The sequence below is a fragment of the Melospiza georgiana genome, chromosome 5 (assembly GCF_028018845.1).
Source record: "Melospiza georgiana isolate bMelGeo1 chromosome 5, bMelGeo1.pri, whole genome shotgun sequence".
In the NCBI taxonomy this organism is placed as follows: domain Eukaryota; kingdom Metazoa; phylum Chordata; class Aves; order Passeriformes; family Passerellidae; genus Melospiza; species Melospiza georgiana.
The window spans coordinates 28,960,144-28,973,885 of record NC_080434.1 but is presented as its reverse complement, the minus strand read 5'-3'; the positions used below and the strand labels follow the sequence as shown (position 1 = coordinate 28,973,885).

Genomic DNA, 13,742 nt, shown 5'->3' with positions numbered 1-13,742 from the left:
TACAAACATAATAAGAAAGAGTATAAAACATTATTTTAATGGGTTTTTTTAATAATATGTGTAGATATAATGAAAACTTTAATACTGTGAAACCTTAGCCTCAGCTGTGTGTGGAAAGGCAGTAGTGTTCAAGGAAAGAATCAAATTAATCAAATCTCAGCTTTGTGGGTTTAGGTTGCTTGTCCATCTCTTTGTCCAGAATTCCTTTCATTAGTAGGTTTCCTGTACTAAACCTCTAAAAAGGGTTTTGAATTCTATTAATTTTAGCTTTGTAACTTAGTTATTGATAGCAAATTTGTAATTCATTATCAATTTGCTGCCTGTGCTTTGAGTAGGGGGTGTATATATGAAGAGTGAGCTGATAACCAAGCAATAAAAAAAGCACTGAAATGTGAGTGTGGGCTTACAGCAGGGCTACATCCACATTGTGGTGCCAAATTAAGAATAAGTCACATACGATAAATGACTTAGGGTGTTCAAATCATTCCTGAATTCCTTGTTAACTAATTCCTACCACCATATTGTCAGCCAGGTGGAGGTGTTCTGGAGTCTCAGGCACCAGTCTTCAGTTGTTGGTGCTAAATGTTTCATTGTTAGCAGCTGGTAAGATTGCCTATGCTGTTCATTAAACATCACTTCCAATCTGAATGCACCCACTGAAGCCCCAGAAACAGACAAACTCTACTCTCTTTCTCTTCCTCCCAGCTTTTGCAGTTTCATTTCCTTAAAACTTTGATAGTATCAAGATGTGCTGTTCCCTGGTAGCTGTACTTACATTGCACTTGAATAACAGATTTCTGTATGAGTATAGTATATATGTTAATATATGAAATATATTTTTTTTCTGAAGAGAAAGAATGAGCAAAAGCATTCAAAGCATATTAGGTCTTTTTCATTTTTTAAAATCTTGTTAGAGTTACAGCAAAAGGAAAATCCTTTTTCTCATTAATTTCTCTTCCTCTTCCTCCTTTACTTAAACATTGTACCAGTCCAGTCTCTTATAGCATAAATTCTTGCATCCCATAGAAGTGTATGGCTAGTATGTAGCCACATCACTGATTAAGGGCAGAGCCTCCCCAGTAATTCTAGCCCTGCAAAGAGGTAAATCATTTAATGTAGTGCAAGGAGATTGTTCTTTCCCAAAGAGAGAGAAATGTTTTTGAAGATTAGGGTCCATACCTCCAAAATGAGCGAGGACAGCCTCCATTTTGCACTTTTCCCCTGCAGTTCTTCCAGAGTCTCTTAAAATCTCACAGTCCCTTGTGTAATCTCCCCCTCAGATGTTTGTTTGTACCACTCCACGAGCCTGGTTTTTGCTTTCCATTGCACTTGTCACTGACCTGAAATATAAAAATATACTGAAAATTTTTCTTTTTTTTCTCTGAAAACATTTTAGGCATGAATCTTCTTCATACAGCATGCATGTAGTGGGCAAAAGGGCACAATTCTCCCTGCAATGTAATGTGATCTCATATTACACTGGAAGGTGCTTTCTTTGGCTGGAATGGGAATACTCAGTAGACAGCAAATATTTGCATTGTTAGGGGTTGTCAGGTATCATTTAGCTGTTCCCATCCCTGAAAGAAACTGGTCCTTAAGGAAAAGCGTTTAACTTGAATTCAGGGTGTGCTTTGGAGAGGGCATGGATGTAGGAAAAAGAATCCAGTTAATTTGTCAAAAACATCTTTTTCTATCGTGATCTCAGTATGTCATAGCACAGTCTGGAAAAGGGCAAGAAACATCTATCCCTGGTTTGGCTTCACTGAGGACAGGCACCAAAACTAACCACAGCAATGATTTGCCTGGGAAGAAACAGGGAAGCCCTTAAGAAAGTTTTCAAGTGAGATGAGCAGTACCTTGCTGTTCTGGCAGCCCTCTGCATGAACAACTCTTTTCTAATCCCCTAAATTGGGCACTGGCTGAATCTTCCCAGCCCCTCCCACCATGCAGCCACTGGGCTCCAAGCAGAGCTGGTCTGAAACTTGGCAGTCAAATTTCAGGCGCTCGTTTGGCTCTGTCTTTGCAGCACAAATTCAGACCCTCTCTGCTCTGGCAGTCTGGGAGAGGCTCAGCACAATATAAGCCCCTCTTTACAGGCCTTTTCTCAGATGAAATAAGAAATAGCTGTTGGACCAATAATGTTCCTTTCACATCAATCCCTGAGAGGATCCTTCAGTAAGAGAGTGGCGTGGAGAGCATCAGAGAAGCCACTATCATGCACTTGATTCATTTTGTGTATTGCACTTGAAGATTGTAGCAATTGAGGGTTCTGAAATGCATTCACAAGTACAAGGGAGAGGTAAAAATTCAGAGGCTAAAGCTTTTCTTCCAAGTATTTCCAGTGCCTCTTTGTGAGGGTTCTTTGGCATTCTGATTCCTGATTGCCTGATGGTTCCATAGCCCTAGGATGACCTCTCTGTTTTGCCCCAAATATCTTTTCCTGAGAAGAAATGCTGCAGTGTTTGGTGATGTGGAATGTGTTTCAGTAATGTAGGCAATAAAGGTTTAGGATAAATTGTTTGTTATGAAGAGATTGAAGGGGAAAAAACCTATACAGTGAAGTATGGAAGTAGAGCACTAGCAATAATTCTGCTTTGGGTGTGAGAGATAATGGCCTGTGTTTTGGTGGTAATAAAAATGTTCTATTGAGTTCTCTGAACCCATTGCAATGTGATAGAAAACAGCAAATGATGAAACAGTGCTTTAAGGGGAGCTTACACATCCAGCAAGCATAAAATAAACATATTAAAATAGAAAAAAACCCCTGATTTCCAGTGCTTATTGTTTTATCATTTCCATCATGGGTATAGGATAAAAGAAAACTCTTACTTGCTTGTTAGAAGAAGAAAGCTCCTACTTGAAGTTCTTACTTGGCAGATGTCAGTTGAAAGCTCTGCTAAGGAATATGCTGCAATGTCAAACTCTGTTGGGTAATTTTAGACAAATGTGTCATGTGTGACATGGAAATATGGCATGCTGTACATTAGTGATTTCCCAAGTGTTTGGATCAGGTAGTAATGTGCTGAGAAAGTGCTCTTTATCTCTCCACACTGTGTACTTGTATAGCAGTGGGGAAAGGCTTTTGGTAGAAATTACTTTAGTCAGAAAAAGAATCCATTTACAATATGTGCCTTCTAACATCTTTCAGACAATGCATTGTATTAAAGAGGCATTTTTTGATTAATGTTTTATAAACATTTTTCAGCATGACAGCTTAAAGTCCCTGTAAAATTGTAAATGCGTGCATAGTGCTCACTTCCATAAAGTCAAATGCCATCTCATAAAGTCTAGTTGGATCCTGTCAGTGACAGTGACACAGAATCAGAACCTTGGAGCATTAAAATTAATTTGCTTCATTTATATTACTGCGGTGATAGCTAGATGAAAAGAGTCCTATATTTAAATTATCTTTAAAATACCTTCAAATCTTTTAGGGTTTTTTATTATTATTATTTTACAGTTAACTAAATGTAGTGAAGTGCAGCATAATATTTTCATGGGCCTTTTAGGAAATGTGAAAATAGCAAAGGGGAAAGGGGAGAATGTGGGAGACTATACTGGGTGCAGACTGGGGGAAGGATTAAGTAGCTTTCAGTCGAGCAGGTTATTAGAGAAGCAGTGGCCTTTGGCCAGGGCTGATAATCCACAGCCTTGGAGCCAAGCTGGAACACCCTGGAGCAATGGAGAGCTGCAAGAGCAGTGCTCTCACTCCTCCTTGCTGCTGTTGGAGGTCAAGGATAAACAGTTTCCTTTGCTTTCCTCAGGTTTGCAAAGTGCTTAATGTGGAAAAAGAAGAGCTGAGTGAGGACACAAAAAAGGGAGAAAACTGCAATGTGCTCCCTGTTACAGACCTGTCTTCTTCTCTCAGCCGCAGTGGGACCGTGATGTTGGTGCCCTTGCCCTTAGTGGAGCTGAGTGATTTTAGTGGAAGTACCCAAAACTTATATGGCTGCAATGACAAGAATCAAAGGTCTTGGGAAGCAAACCCTTGGAGGCTGAAAGCGTAGGAGTGGAGGAGGGAAAAGGAGGAAGGGAAAAAACACAAACAGAAAAAGAGCCTCTGAACACCAGGGCCAAAGAGAAAGGAGGAAGATGGGAACATGAGGGAGCACTGATAGGAGAAACATACCCAAACAAAGGGGAAGAGGGAAATTTGGGGTAAAAAGCTGGGAATACCAATGATCTTGTTTGAAAGGGATACCTGTAGAACAGTCTGGTTTTTCTTCCTTCTGCTGCAGCTCTCTGTAGTTCTAGTCAGGTGGGGTGCTGCTGTCTCATCCCACTCCTGTCTTTGGAGGAAGATGGGAAGCTTGTTAAAGCCCCACTTTGAGCAAAGCTGACCAACTTAGCACCAAAGCACAGAAGACAGCTGAAGACAACTTTGTTATTCAGGTCTCCTGATATTTAGTGAGTGAGGGTCTTTGGCAGAGAGTTGAACCAGATTGCTGGAAGCTTGTAACTCCATAAACCACAGCAGCGTGAAGTGTTTTGGCATGAGCCTTCAGTGTTTGTTTTTCTCCCAAGTGTTTATATATGTATATTTATATACATATATATATATATATGAGAAAAATGTAGTTGTTTTTGTGTTTTATTTTAAAAGAGGCAGAAGTAACTATTAGAGCATGTTTTCCCTAATTAGATATTTGCATGAGTTTTGTATGTTTGGAAAACATTAGCAGTCATACTGATGCTTGCAGCTGCTACATATTGCTACTAAAAAGTTTAGATGGCATTTTTAAAAATAAATACCACTCATGCTGTTTAGTTTAGCTTTGTGGTAATGTTACTGACACAAGCGTTTGGGACTACACTATGGGGATCGCTGTCACGAAATATTTTCTGAGAGTTGCATACTGGCAAAGTTGGAATTATAAAGATCAGAAAGTGCATGAAAAGGCAACAAGGTTGGGTTTCTTTTCTTTCCAATAGACTAGTCCCTACCTGTAAAAATTATTATTATTCCCTCTTCTCATCAGTTAGCATTTCCTGGTAAATAATAGGAACTTTAATTGCACATTAGTAGCTTCCAGGAAATGTTGTTGTGACATGTATTTAAACAAGCTGTGAATTAAGAACCTCTTTCTACGCAGTGATCTAATTATATTGTCACGCTAATTGTAGTACTTTGTATTTCTATTTGACAACTTTAATTTTCTTTTCCTAGTTTACAGAAATAGTTTTCCTCTAGAGAATTTACCTTTTAAGCTGGGATTTCATTTATTTCTTTCAGAAAATGTACAGTTATCTAAAGCATGTCTCAGTCACTTTGGATGCATTCTGTTCACATCTGTGCCATTAGTTTCTGTGTCATCTTAGGCTAGTCATTGTAGTGTTTCTGATTCTCTGTAGGAGCCCTCTTCAGCTTTCTAAAATGTTTTTGGATCTGTGGATGAAATTGCACTACCAAAACACCAGGTACTGTCTTACAAACAGAAATACAGCATGTTCATAGCTTGAGACTCTTGTGTGTTTTTCTGTGATTACAAAATAGAAAAGGACCTGCAAGGGTCAATTTGAGATGTGGAAACAGGCAATAAAACCTTAATCTGTTTACAAAAACAGTATGATGGGTATTTGAGGTAAATTACATGCCTTAATATAATGCAAATGCCCATTTAATTTCTGTCTAAATCCTATTTATTCCCAAGCCCCAGAAATTAGTGTTAATAATAAGCAATTGTGTGATAGGTCCATGATGTTGTTTTGAAGGCAATTATAATGCTGAAATAAAACATGCAAGCCTTTATTTATTTTATTTAATCCATCCCTGCAAATATACACATAGGTAAAGGCTACTAGCACAGGCATGAGATTTTAGTGGTACGATGTGATGAAGATAATAATAATAATTACAAGAAATGGTGCTATGAAGCATCATAAAGATTTCAGCAAGCCCAGACATATGTCAATGTGGGGTACTGGTGAAGTAATATTCAACAAATAAGCTGTTTGCTCACATAGGGAGTGGTCAAGGTTATTAAAGAAAGCCTGAAGTGGTGTTGAGAATGGGCGTTTATCCAAGATATAAAGAAAAGTTTCCAAAAATATGACAGCTTTGGCTGATCTGAGGCATCTCCTCATGGGGAAATGGAGGGTGTGTGGCACAAACCTCAATGTTTTGCCATTCCTGGGAAAGGAGACAAAGCAGAGCCAGGCTGGATTGGGATTGGAGCAACCTGGTCTGGTGGAAGGTGTCTCTGTGGCAAGGGGCTGGAACAAGATGGTCCTTGAGGTCCCTTCCAACCCAAAGCTCTCCGTGATTCTGTGAGACACTCAGATGAGCTCTGTGAAAAGCGTGTGCAGTCTGCTTCATGTCAAGGTTGGTGCTGGCAGAGGACTCCTAGAGTGACATTTAAGATGAGAGAGAAAATAAGGTGCACTCTCAGGAGGCTCCTGAGGCATCACAGCTGCTCTTGTTGGCAGCTGTGCAAATATCTGGTCAGGCAAGACAGAGCTGGTTGCAGGTTTTGTCCACACCTGCACTTTGTGGAGCATGCTAGCAAAGTTCCAAGATTTAAACAGGTAGTTTTGAACAGTAATATATACAAAGTAGGCATAATTGGTTTAATTACTGCAGAAGTAAATAAAACTTATTTTTACATATCACATCATCAAGCAGGAAGATTGTGCATGGAGATATCTGATAGAATTAGCACTGCTGAGTGAAAATTCCAGCTCTTGGAAAAAATGGCCCATCTCTAGGTCTTAGCACTCAGTTCTTCCAGCATCTAGCAACTTCTGTACTCCAGCTGCTGCCCAACTCTTTGTGGGCAGGATCACTTCATATTGCTCACCCAGCTGACTAAATCTTTTGTGTCTCATGGATCAGTCAAAGCAAGGAAGGCTCTCATTTGGATGCTCACCAGCTGGAGGGAATGTACAAGCAAAACATGACCCTCCTCCAGTGGAGAACAGACCGAAGAACGGTTGCAAATGTTACAAGCAGAAGTTGGGCAGGTTGGATGGAGGACAATCATGTGAATACAGAACACCCCAGTGAGAGGAGGTAGTAAAGAAGCAGTATAGAACTGTGGTCAGCAACTGAACAGTCATGCTATAGAAGAATGTACTGTATATCAAGTTTTCAGCAGCAGTTTATATTTACTGCAATATTAGCATCATTAGAAAAGATCTTTTATGGCATTCCCTACTCCACCCTTTCTGCCACAGAACTTTCTCTGCCATGTATTTTTTGTATTCATGCTCTTGCTCATTTGGGTTGTATTTTTGATATATAAAACATTTCAGCTCATTTTGGGATTTCTTTTTTTTTTATTATTGTGAAATGTCAGTGCAATATAAAGTGCTTTGCTTTTATCTGAAGCTCAAAGTCTGAGGTGAGAGTCTGTCTCCTGTTTTTCTGCCTGCAGGGATTCCCATGCTGAAGATAGTATTTGCAGGTTATGAATACCTGTCCTTAATTTCCGTCCCTTTGCTCATCTATCATCCTGCTCAGATCCTTCTTGGCAGCCTGTTGGTACCAACAATAAAATCCTGGATGGTTTCTAGGCAAAAGGTAAGGACTGCTGGATTTGATTTATAATGGCAAGTGTACTGTGAGGGAAAAAATACCAAAACACATGTCCTAAACTCCTGGGGTTCCTTCTGTGGTTGGGATTTTTCTATTTCCTTGCTTCCTCTACAACAATGATAAACATAGCAGTATCAAAATAAAAGTACAGAACTTTATCCTACTTGAAAAGGGGATTCAAGAGACTCTGAAAAAGTTCAAAGCATGAAGTTAGACCTCTACAGTTAATTCAAGTTACAAATTAATTCAAATTATGAATTCAGAATATGCCCTATAAGAATGTCTCCATCCATTAGCTGCTTAATAATCACAGCTTTGGATCTCCTTTATGGAGAAGTGACAAAGATGTGTTGGCTGGCATGGGAGCTGGGGAAATGAGGTAAAATAAGGACACTTTCTGAACTGGATTGAAGCAAGATGGAAACTTTTTTCCCCTTCCCTTCCCATTTGTGTCACTCCTTACAATAGCAAGAAATCTACAGCAGTCTGGGTCATCCCATTTCACGCCAAAATTAAGGCATGGTATAACTTGTAGGATTATAAACTATAACCTAGAGGGTTTGGAATCAACATCACTGAATCAAATTATGCTTATTTTGGTACAAATTGAAGGTATTGACATCTGACAGCCATTCTGTGATCTCTGTGAGAAGATTGCAGTGGTTTTAGTCAGGTTCTCAGAATAACCACCCTGCAAAAGCTAGTCCATGAAATCTAATTTAATGCTGTCTTTTAATGTTCTGAGATAATAAAGATCAAGAAGCTGCAGCAACTGAAGCAACCTTTGGCAGCCATTTTCAGTGAGGGTTGAGAACTACTGTGCAGCTCCATCAGCACCCTGCATTCTCCACTTAGCACCAGAGAAATTTTATTGCTAGCACTCATATTTCCAATTTTCAGCAAAACCCAGGGGCTGTCATTTTACAGCTTCACACCACTAAAGTAACCTTGCTATCTTGAATGCTAAAATCCCAAATCAGTGATTTTCATGTGTTATCTGAGCTGTAAAAAGCAGGAAAACTCTCAGTTTTCAGAAACTGTGTTCAGAAATCAGACCTGGTTAATATATACTGGTCTGAGTATCTGAAAATGAAAATCTGAGAATCCAGTGACAATTATCCATCAGTCTGAAAATTATAGTTTTTCTTTTAATCAGAAATTATCAGAAGACTTTACCTGTGGTATAAAGAAAATTCCATGCTATTCCTGTAGAAAGACAGCCTGAAGTTTATGCTGCTGGTGACAGAACAATCCCTGCAATGCTGACTTCTTTTCAGCATCTCAGGAGTGGGGCTAGAGCTCATCCAGACCTCCCTGATTCTCAGGGCAGTAATGGCCTTTAGGGGCTGCTGTCAGCTGCTGCAAATTAAAACAGCCTTTAAACAGAGCATCAGAACAGTCAAGCAGTACTGGAGAGATTTACAGTTCACCAGCACTAGTTTCTTATTCATTAAGCATCAAATAAACCTCCTGTGCTAAGCAGACTGTAATGCCACTGTAGAACCACTTTGGGGGATTGTTGTTCTGTTGCTGCAGCTTCTTCAGTTGGTCTTCTGTATTATTCACAAATGTTATTTTAATTACTCTTTGAAAAAAATCAATGAGGTTGGCTCTGGTACAGTTACAATAAGTATAATAGAAGTGAATGTTGAGACTGGATAATGGTCTCCTGCTTTGAAAATAAACATGTCATCATCACCCTTGATGTTTATTTTCTACAAACACCTTGGCTTCATTTTGGCATCTCTCTTGCAGGGGGAGGCAGTTATCCAGTCACAGTACTCAACTGCAGTGACATTCTTACTTAATTATGATAGTACATGTGATCGGGTTGTATGAAATTGAATTTAAATATTTAGAAGTTCATCTACACTAAGGTATTTCTACTTTGTAAATATGGCAGCAGAATCTGCCAAACTACAAAGTTAAAAAATTGTTTCCCCAAACAAAGTGTGGAATGATGTCTCTCTCTCCAAAGTCTCTTGCTGAATAATATCGAAAAGTCTAATCTCAAAGGGCTGGATTTAACAATAGTTAAATGCTGGTGTTTCTGGGGGGAATATATCCCATTTATTTTTAAAGATTTGGGGTTTTTTTAAGGGTTTACATTTGTGCTGGAGTGATTTTCAAGCAGTGCTTACAAGCTTTAAGTGTACAATATTAAAGGTTAATATCTACAATAAGAAGCCCCATCAGGCATCTCTCAGACTGAAAATTGCTTGTTTAGCTAACCTGCTGGAAACAAGAACTCAGACAAATGCCAGTCTGTCAGGGCTCTTCACCCAAAAGACTTCTTCAGGAAAACAGAGGTTCCAAATTTCAGCAATTTGCTAATTTGTCTAAATTCCTCTCACCTGGGCCAATTTGTCCCACCTAAGAAGGCACAGAGCTTTTTTTTGCTGCTGAGCACACTAAGAGCTAGCATCCCTCCCAGTGCCCACACTGCTGCCCAGGAGCAGCTGAAAACCCAATGCTTTCTGAGCCTATCACATTTCTCTCCTTACTTAGAGAGGCTGCTTCCTGCCAAACTGGAAGCATGAGCACTGGGCTGAACTTCTGTCACACACTGAATAATAGCTCAGCCACCATAATTGGCCAGCCCTGTGAGGAACACAGAGCTGGACCCTGCTGTCAAAAAAGAAAGGGGTTTCTTTCTTCCTCAGCAACAATGGAGCTACAAAGATGTCAGGTGTCCCCTGGCATAAGACCACCTCTGGGCTGATGGACTTTGGCTATTTCTTACCTTTTCTCAGAAAGGAGGGTATAAACATCAAAGATGCATGACATCCACCACTGCAGCAGTGATTATCCTCTAGCAGGCTTTGAGCTATGTGGAAGGAAGCCAGGGACACAAAGGTGTTGGCCCACATTTTCTTCGCTGTCTTTCCTTAAGTGGGTCTGAAGCTCTTTCATCTGTGCCATGAGTGGTTTGAGTGGGGTCCAAATGGTCACTTCATAAAAGGCACCTGAGACCCATCTCTGCTTCCTTCACTGACACTGTAGCCATGGTCCTTGTTGTTCCTCTGTAAGGCTCTGTGTAAGGGCAGGTTGTGATGGGCTATGAGGCACAAACATCATCTCAGAGCCCACAGCCTGTCAGCTGCACGCTGACTCCTCTCTCAGCCGCTCAGAAGTACACACAGTGTTTTGTTGCCCTTTATAAATGACACTCTTACCTTGTGCTGTTGCTTGTCTTTAAAGGGTATAAAAAAGTGACTGTTTTGTTTCCTGTTCACAGGCACAGAAATTAACCAGGCAGCCCAAAGCACCCGTGAAGGTATAATGGTGGAGATGGCCTGTGTCACAGTGAATGTATATATGTACTATACTGTACACACGGACAATTGACACAGCTGGGTTTTGTGAATGTTGCTTTAGTGCGTATTTTATTTTTTTATATATATCTATCTATATATATATATATATATATTAAAAGATACCTGTTAAGTGCCTTACAGATGCATTTTGGCAAAAGCATTGTTTTCAGAAGCCACTTTGTTGGTTGCTGCAAGAGGTTGTACAGTATTTTGGAGTCCATTAGTTTATTTTTCTAACTGAGTGAATGGTCACGACTGACAGCTGGTTCTTCCATTGCCCCTGCTTTGAAGCCAGGGTGCACCAGCAGCAAGTCTCTGTTTTAAACTAGCCAAAATGACCAGGAGCCTATCCCACTCTGGCTTACCTGCTCTTCTCTTGGGGAACAGCTTTCTGAAGGTTTTTTTCTGAGATTGACTTGAATTTCTGTGTGACTCTGTTACACTCCCTCGTCATATGACTGTGACATGCCTTTTTCTTCTGAGTTTGTGTATACTCAGCATGGGGCCATCCAATGGATAGAAACTGAAAAGCATGAATTATTTGCATTTGTTGACACAGTTGTCTAGACATTCCTTCAAAGTTAATGGTATCTCAAGAAAATTCTTTCAATTCTATTGTATGATATTGTGCCATTGTATATCTTAAATGCCTCATAAGCTTCTTCAAAGAAATGGTCTGGTGCTTGGGGTATGAGTGAAGTATTTGTGTTTGCAGCTAGGAGATCTTTTTATCATTTACCCCTGAAGAACATTAATTTTTGGTTTTCTTTTTTTCTTCACCTTCCCCCTGTGCAATGCACAGCAACCTGCACAGAGAATTTAGGATGCTGAAATAGAGCCTTTATTGTAATAAGCCAAGCTATGTTTTCTCTATTACTGCATTGGTAATGAAGATTAGCTTATGAGGACAAGAAAGTTGACAATTTTTTTTTTTTTTTGCAAATTAAAAGGATCCTTATAGTAACAGAAACGCTATCTTAGCTCATTTGACAATCAATCACAACTTCTAAAAAAACAATATTACTCTTTCTAATAAACTTAGGTGAAAAAAGAATACAAAATACTATTTCTAGGCATTGAAGAGAAAGGAATGCAGGCATATATTTAAACATGCAGCCAGCACTACATCTTGTCTGGGAGATGCAGATTTCAGAAACCTGCTCTAGTCCAGACTTGGGGCTGTGCCCCTCTGCAAAAACTGTGCTGGCAATTGTGCATTAAAATATTGAGTAAGGAAAGGAATAGGTCAATGTGGTATCAATATAAATGCAGAGCTTCCATGTGTGTCATGGTGAACATTGCAGCTAAAGGTGTGGCTGAGTGCAAACACCTTGCAGCAAGTCTGTAGCAAATGTAGGTGATAAGAGCTCTGATAAGGCTGTAAGCCTTTACACAAGCTGAAGATCTATGTGACAATAGGCATGTGAAATTCATATCCTTTTGCCTTACTGAAAAACAAAAAATGTGCTTGGTTTACCTAGTCTGTTACTTCCAGTCCTGTGAACAGCAGGAAAAAAGTAATCTGGTACCAATCCTTGGTGCTTTATGTGATGGCCACTCCCTGTTGCCATCTGTGTGAGAAATTGCAGGGAGCTGACAGCATCACCCTGCTCACAACTGGCACACCAGTAAAAGGACCATGTGACAAAGGTATGGGAGGTGGCACATGCCACCTTCTTTCCTTCCGTAGAGGGGGGATCAAGCTCTCCCTGCTGAGTAGGCAAGAGGGCCGAAGGACACTGGCCATGTCCCTCTGCCCCTTCCCACTGGGCAGTGAGCTCACAATTTGATCAGTGCATCCCCAGGCAGCACAGGCAGATCCACAAACAGGCCTGCTAGGAAATGGAGAGTTCCTGGGCCAAATTCAAGGTTCCACTTCCTTAAGCATTCTAAGTGGTAACTGGTTCCATATGGGGAAAATTCCTCTGGGTTTAAAACCCTGCTTGTAACAGGGGACAGCATCCAGACTCAGGACAGTTTCTTTATGTTCTACTTCCATAAACCTGAATTTCCAGAGAATATAAAGACTTAGTCCCAATCCCACTGAAATTAATGACTCTTTCTGTTTTCAATGGTGAGACAACAGCCCAGAGGCAGTGTTCCCTTTTCAAAATACATAGCAGGGGTTCAAGCAGACAATAGCTGACTGTGGTTGTGTCAATGCTAAATAATCAGAACACTGCAAGTACCCTTACTGAGCTACCTCTGTGTACTGAATCTCTGCCTTTCAGTACTTCCAACAACCTGCTTAGATTCCATTGAACACATCCTTTGTTTTTGGGGGTTTTTTTTCAACATTTAAGACTATTCCAAATCGGTTTACAATGTAGTTTTGTTAGTCTCTTTACAAAGTCCTTGTTGATTGCTTTGGGGCAGCTTAAATATTGTGTATGGGTGTTGGAGGTGTTGGTCTAAAGGGAATATCAAGCTAAACTGAAATACATATTTTGAATTCATACTTAATGAAACTGAATTGTGCACATCAATTCTGTTAAGACTGTTAAGATTTTTTTTTATGACTTGCTATATGTCTTTAATAAACAGAGTGGTTTTGAATTCAATTTTGTTAAAAGAAAAACAAGATAAAATTATTTATCCTTTAGGTCACATTTTTACCTCTGTTGTCTGTTTTATTCTTTTGTGGGTGAGCTTTTAAACTTTTTGCTTGTTTTTTAAAACAAAAGCCTATCTGGAAATACTTTATGAACTTGGGGAAAGAAAGTCCTAAGAATGCTGCTAATTGTCATCAATTTAAAATTAATTCATTGAACCTAAACAGTTTTTCACTAAAGGGTTAGAACAACTCTTTTAAATAAAACTTTATAACTGATATTGAACATAATCAGGCAAAACTGATGGCAAATGAGAACTTTGCCCATGTTACATCATGA

General features: G+C 39.7%; 1 protein-coding gene across 1 annotated transcript in view; it reads left to right on the top strand.

The window, feature by feature from the left end:
- The window catches only part of SLC10A7 (solute carrier family 10 member 7), a 138,750-nt gene extending 125,338 nt beyond the window's left edge, over positions 1 to 13,412 (top strand). The window contains exons 11-12 of the mRNA XM_058024257.1: positions 7,374 to 7,519; positions 10,773 to 13,412. Coding sequence (XP_057880240.1) covers positions 7,374 to 7,519; positions 10,773 to 10,817 — 191 coding nt within the window. The 3' untranslated portion in view covers positions 10,818 to 13,412. The remainder of the gene's footprint in view (positions 1 to 7,373; positions 7,520 to 10,772) is intronic.
- Positions 13,413 to 13,742: the final 330 nt, after the last annotated feature.